Below are 6,564 nucleotides of genomic sequence, written 5' to 3'. Positions count from 1 at the left end.
TGAAACATGTGTCTATCTCGTTTCCTTTTGTTTGTAACAAAATTATTTGTTTACTAATTTTTTGTTTTATATATTATTTATTATTGAATATAAATATACAATTTTTTTTTCTTATATACAATTCACATTAACTTACACATACATACTTATGTACAAAAGATTCACACAATCTTAAAAAACGAAACAACAAAAATCAATTTGGAATTATACTAAAATAATAACAAAATTAATTGGGAATAACTTAAAGTACATAAATTACATTGTCACTAACACAATGGACAACAAACAGGTGGAGGGGCGACACAAGGAAACGAATATCAATCCTTTGAGCGCCAGCAAGAAAATCATTAAAAAAATACTGACTGAAAAATAGGCTAGTAAAAAAACAGCAAACATCACAAAGTCTCCTAAGAATCCGCTTGACCCTTTTTAGGGGGCAAATTTGCTTTGATTTAGTTTTTCCGTAGTTTCGGCATCAGCATCGGTGGGTGGGGCCTTGGGTAGGCTAAAGAATTTCTGTAAAAAAACAAAATTGCAATTTAGAGTAATTTGAAAATAAATGTTGCAACCCAAAAACAAAGGAACATTTATGCTGCAGTACTAAATAACTGCAGTTGTTGTTGTTATTGTTGTTTGTAATTCCCCATTTTTAATGGATTTCATTTAAATTTTTTGGAAATACCCTGCTGCCAACCACTAAGGCTGCCAAATGAAAAAAACAACAAACTACCACGAAAACAACAAACAAACAAACATCATCACTCACATCATGTATGCCAAAGTTACGAGCCTCCTCCATAGTGTCGGGTAGTTTTTTATGCAACGTTTCGGGTAAAAACAATGCACCAATGGCGCCAATCAGAAACAGTGCACCCAAAATATAATACGGACTGCGAATGTCAACCGTGGTGCCTAAGTACACCAAATACGGTGCAACAACGCCAACAGCATTCGCCAGGATGGTGCCAAGGGCAATGCCCGTTTGACGCATACATGTGGGATAGATTTCCATACCCTGCAGATTGGCGGTGAAGAAAGTCATAGCGTTTAAGAATTTGATAAACGCTGCCAAGCCCATAATTACAACTTCGTATTTTTCATCTGAAAAATGAGGAAAGGGGGAGGGAGATAAGTAGAAGATTAAAATGCCAACTTTAGGGGCAGCTGACTGCTCCAACAAACCTGTAGCCAGTAAAATCAGAGGTACACATGCCAAGAAGGAAATAAAAAACGAAAAGCTGTTGGTAAAGCGGCGACCATATTTATCACCTAAAAAATTTTAAGATTTTAGTAAAATTAAATTTTATTTGTAGGTAATAACAACATACCCATATATTTGCCAACCATATAGGCGGGTATCTCCACTATACTCTGTATTAGGAAATTTAAAAAGGGGTTACCATTCATTCGGGAACTGAAAAGTACCAAGGTGAAGTAGGAAACAGCTACCACACACCTGCAAATATTTTAGAGATTAAAGAATATTTTTCATGACCTTTCATGTCCTACAAAAGACGTGGATTTTTATACCCTGCACCAGACTTTTGTACAGGGTATTATGTCGTTGTGCATATGTTTGTAACAGGCAAAAGGAAACGAGATAGACACATGATTCCTTTTGAGAATATGCATAGAATCACATTTTAAGTCGATTTATGCATGTCCGTCCGTCTGTCCATGTTAAATTGTAAACGAAGCACAGGTCGCATTTATTATTCGAATTGGATGAAATTTGGAACAGCTCATTTGTTTGTCCCAAGGACGAACCCTATTGAAGTTGGGAAATTCGATTCAGATTTAGATATAGCTATTATATATATATTCGACCGATTTAAGGTAAATGGTGCACCAAAGTCCCTAAATATCTTTCGATTTCCACGAAATTTGGCACAGCGTACTGAAACTTAGCACACATCATTCTAGGCTTAATTCTGTACGCTATGCCAAATTTCGTGAAAATCGGTTCAGATTTAGATATAGCTCCCATATATAGTTTCGTCCGATTTATGGTAAATGGTGCACCAAAGTCCATATATATCTTTCGATTTACACGAAATATGGCACAGCGTTTTGAATTGAGTCTAGGATGATGTGTGCTAAGTTTCCTGAAGATCCGTCCAGATTTAAATATAGGTCCCATATATTTTCGTCCGATTTAAGGTAAATGGCGAACCAAAGTCCCTAAATAGCTTTCGATTTGCACGAAATTTGGCACAGCGTACTGAATTGAGCCTAAAATTATGTGTGCTAAGTTTCGTGAAAATCGGTTCAGATTTAGATATAGCTCCCATATATATTTTCGTCCGATTTAAGACAAATGGTGCACCAAAGTCCCTATACATCCTTCGATTTGCACGAAATTTGGCATAGCGTACAGAATTAAGCTAAGAATCATGTGTGCTAAGTTTCGTAAAAATCGGTCCAGATTTTGATATAGCTCCTATATAGATTTCCGTACGATTTAAGGTGAATGGTGCACCCAAGTCCCTAAATATATTTCGATTTGCACGAAATTTTGCACAGCGTACTGAATTGAGCCTAGAATGATGTGTGCTACGTTTCGTGAAAATCGTTTCAGATTTGGATATAGATCCCATATATATATTCGTCCGATTTTTCATAAATGGTGCACCAATTTTTCATAAATGGTGCACCCTCGATTTGAGTCTTGGATGATGTGCTCTAAGTTTTGTGAAAATCGGTTCAGATTTACATATAGCTCCCATATATATATTTTCGTCCGATTTTTCATAAATGGTGCACCAAAGTCCTTATAAAACTCTCGATTTGCACGAAATTTGGTATAGCGTACTGAATTAAGCCTAAAACGATGTGTGCTAAGTTTCGTGAAAATCGGTTCAGATTTATATATAGCTCCCATATATATTTTCGTCAGATTTAAGGTAAATGGTGCACCAAAGACCCTATATATCTTTCGATTTGCGCGAAATTTGGCACAGCGTACGGAATTATGTCAAGAATGATGTGTGCTAAGTTTCTTGAAAATCGGTTCAGATTTAGATATAGCTCTCATATATAATTTCGTCCGATTTTAGGTAAATGGTGCACCGATTTGCACGAAATTTGACACAGCGTACTGAATTGAGCCTAAAATGATGTGTGCTAAGTTTCGTGGAAATCGCTTCAGATTTAGATATAGCTCCCGTATATATTTTCGTCCGATTTTACATAAATTGTACACTAAACACCAATGTTTGTCCGATTAACACGAAATTTTGCACAACACATCAAATTGAGACTTGAATGACGTTATTGGGTTTTGTTGAATTTCCATAAATTTGTCTAAATCTATGTTCCTTTGAGGGAACATTGACATACGTTGATTTTTTTACCTCAAAAGGCGTGGATTTTTTAAAGAATATTTGTTCATGTCCTGCAAAAGGCGTGGATTTTTTAAAGAATATTTTTTCATGTCCTGCAAAAGGCGTAGATTTTTAAAGAATATTTTTTCATGTCCTACAAAGGCGTGGATGTCCTACAAAAGGCGTGGATGTTTTAAATATTTTTTTTCATACGCTTTTCATTTCACTTTCCCTATTTTCCACAATTTAAAGACTACATTTTTTATTTAAATTTTTTTTAAAGACATGTCCTGTCTAATGTCAATTCATACTTACCAGCTGAAGCCCATAATACAAGTGTTTCTGGCCAAACGCCAACCGGAGAACAACGAGGCTATGCCGTAGGTAACTTCTTGTTGGGTGCTCACATAGATGGCGATCAACTCTTTTTCGCTCATGTCAAATTGACGTCCATTGATTTTGGCAATTTTCTTAAATTGCCCAATCGCATCAGCAAAGCGTTTCTTGCTAATCAACCAGCGTGGCGATTCAATGGCATATCTAGGCGGGTGGACATTCGAAAGATGCAAAAAGAGAAAATAAAAGAACAGAAAAATAGAAAATGAAACTAGAAATGGAAACGAAATCTAGATTTGATGGGTCTGTGGAATTTGATGGGTAGCAGGCAGTAAGTGAATAAATGACTGACTGCCTGAATGACTGAATGAGTGAGTGACTGAGTGATGAGGCAAAAGAAAAACAAAGAAAATTCAATTGAAACAAAGTTACGACCATCAGCAGTGGCTATATCGCATACACAGAGGGCATACGAAATTACGAATAAAACATTCTTCTCATCTCCCCTTCCCCATGCAGGGTCCCTTTGCAATTGTTTGGTAAGATAGTAAACAGACATTGAGGGGAGCCCCCAATCCATATCCGCGTCTATAGCCCCCCACCATTCACTTCGGTATTTACATCAGTGCATATTTGGTCATAAAACAAAACATTGTGTAAAAAGGTTCCGGGTTTCTTCTTTTTTTGTTTGTGTCGTTGATGCTGTTCTTCGTTGCTGGTGTTTTTTTTTCTCATTTTTTTTTTTGTTTTATCGAAAGAAATTGAAAACAATCGAATGAATTTGATTGGATTTCAAATGAATTGAACACACACACACCAGCACACACATACAACTACGCAGACACATAGTCATACATGTCGAATTGAGCATAAGAAGACATCGTGCAATTGCTTTATGCTTCAATGAATCCTTTTTCGGTGGAAATTTAATGGTGTGTGTGGCGGGGGGATAGGATAGAGAGGTTTCGGAGGACATAGCTGGCAACCAATCCAGCCATATACTTTTGCATTTGTTGGCAATTGGTTGGAGAAGACCAAGAAAGAAGCAAATGCTGAACGAAAACGAAAAAAAGAACACATCAAACCAGGAGACTGATACCGGCAACCAACACTACGCTACAGCAATATGCTTCGTGGTCCTGGCAATGGCATTGTTTTCGTTTTTCCCAGCTTAAAGAGTTTCACTCGCTTCGCTGGCTCATTCGTTTGGTGCCTGCGTGTACCTCTCTGTGTGTCCGTGTGTGTTCCATAGTTCTTTTTGCAAATTGTCGTAATGAATAACAAAGGAAACAAGAAAATGCGAAAAAAAACAACCACAGCAAACCAAAAAAAAAAAACCCAAAAGGATCAAACCACACTCGCATAGTTATCCTTGCATTGCAAATCCTTGCAAGCACATGTATATATGTTCACATGTTTCACGGCTAGAGAGGTACTAGATATTAGGGTGTAATGTACATTTTTGGAAACCCTCTAGAATACATTTTTTTATAATAAATTCCATTACACCCCATTATATGTGTACGTGTGTATTGATGCTGATAATGTTTACACAGAAAAATTCACCGAAAATGTTTCGACAGTGTGTTCTTCTTTCTACTCACTTGGAGAAAATCAATACTAAGGCCGTTGGTATCGTTGTTATCCACATGAAGGGCTCCCATTTGCGTAACCACCAGAAAAGCAATGGCATTAATGTTGTTCCAATTGACCAACCAAAACTCTGATATATGGCGATTAAACTTCGATCTTGTCTGAAATTAAATTAAGAAGAAGAGGAGATATGTTAGTAATTTAAAGGAAAACAAATTAGACTTAAAATTTTACGTCGAAGAATTAAATAATTCAAGTAGACATAAGTAATATGTAAGGAACAAACCATAGGTGGATGATGCCGAATTAGTAAAATTGAAAATGAAATTTCGTCGATTATTTGTTGTCAATGGCTATGCAACATGTGGTAACTGCAAATGACAAGCAACCCACAAATAAGTCAATAAATAATCAGTTAATAACTTCAAAAATTTCCAGATGGGATGGTATTTTCATAGCAATGACAACGTCATGGTTCAGTGAGTTTCACCAATGTCACCTTTTTTCTTAAGCCATTTCGCTCCGATATACAATTTTTGGGTAATTTGTATACCCTACACAACTATGTTGTCAGGGTATTATATCTTTGCGCATCCCCAAGAGTTTGTAACGCCGCGAAATATTGGTCCTAGACCCACCTTTAACTATACCGATCGTCATATCTCGACTAGCTGAATCGATCTAGACATGTGTGTCTGTCTGTCCATTATAAATTGTAAACACACTACAGGCCACAGTTATGGACCAATCTTCACGAAATTTTACTTGTAGAATGGGTTCTGACCAATGAAGGCCCATATTGTTTTTGGCAAAGATCGTTTAATATTTAGGGGATGAAATGGACCAAAAACTTTATTTTTGTATGATTTTCTGGTCGCTCCAGAGGCCGCAATTATGGCCGAAACATCGCAAATTTTACATGGAGAAGGGGATCGGGCCAAAGAATAAGCATGCCTGTTTTGGGTAAGATCGGTCAAATGGGCCCTGATTTTTCTGTAAAATTACAAAATTTGTATTCTGCAGCGCATATATTTACCCCTGAAGGAAATAGACCCAAGAAGTTGATACTATATCCAAGAGTAGTGGTTGACCTTAAAATTGATACCAATAATATTGTCGTATGTACTCGGACGTGGGAGTTACACTTAAATATTTACAGGTGCTTACGTATTCATATATTATTTAGTAATCTATTATCACAATAGAGGGCGAAAATATAGCGCTGCTCGATTTGAAAATTTCCATGAGGATCCAGGTATAGTCAAGGACAACTCCTATAATAATATTGGGATGAAATGGACCGAAAACCTAA

General features: G+C 36.6%; 1 protein-coding gene across 1 annotated transcript in view; it reads right to left on the bottom strand.

Annotated features, from left to right (window-relative positions):
• Positions 1–421: 421 nt before the first annotated feature.
• The window catches only part of LOC133332095 (carcinine transporter), a 31,961-nt gene continuing 25,818 nt past the window's right edge, over positions 422–6,564 (bottom strand). The window contains exons 5-10 of the mRNA XM_061540476.1: positions 5,264–5,413; positions 3,639–3,863; positions 1,329–1,456; positions 1,183–1,269; positions 767–1,101; positions 422–516 (exon numbers count right to left, since the gene is read on the bottom strand). Of these exons, the coding sequence (XP_061396460.1) occupies positions 430–516; positions 767–1,101; positions 1,183–1,269; positions 1,329–1,456; positions 3,639–3,863; positions 5,264–5,413 (1,012 nt within the window). The 3' untranslated portion in view covers positions 422–429. The remainder of the gene's footprint in view (positions 517–766; positions 1,102–1,182; positions 1,270–1,328; positions 1,457–3,638; positions 3,864–5,263; positions 5,414–6,564) is intronic.

The sequence above is a fragment of the Musca vetustissima genome, unplaced genomic scaffold, assembly GCF_032173495.1.
Source record: "Musca vetustissima isolate MV318-11 ecotype Yass unplaced genomic scaffold, APGP_CSIRO_Mvet_v1 utg40409, whole genome shotgun sequence".
Lineage (NCBI taxonomy): Eukaryota > Metazoa > Arthropoda > Insecta > Diptera > Muscidae > Musca > Musca vetustissima.
The sequence above is the reverse complement of the archived record's forward strand: the minus strand, read 5'-3'. Positions and strand labels throughout refer to the sequence as shown.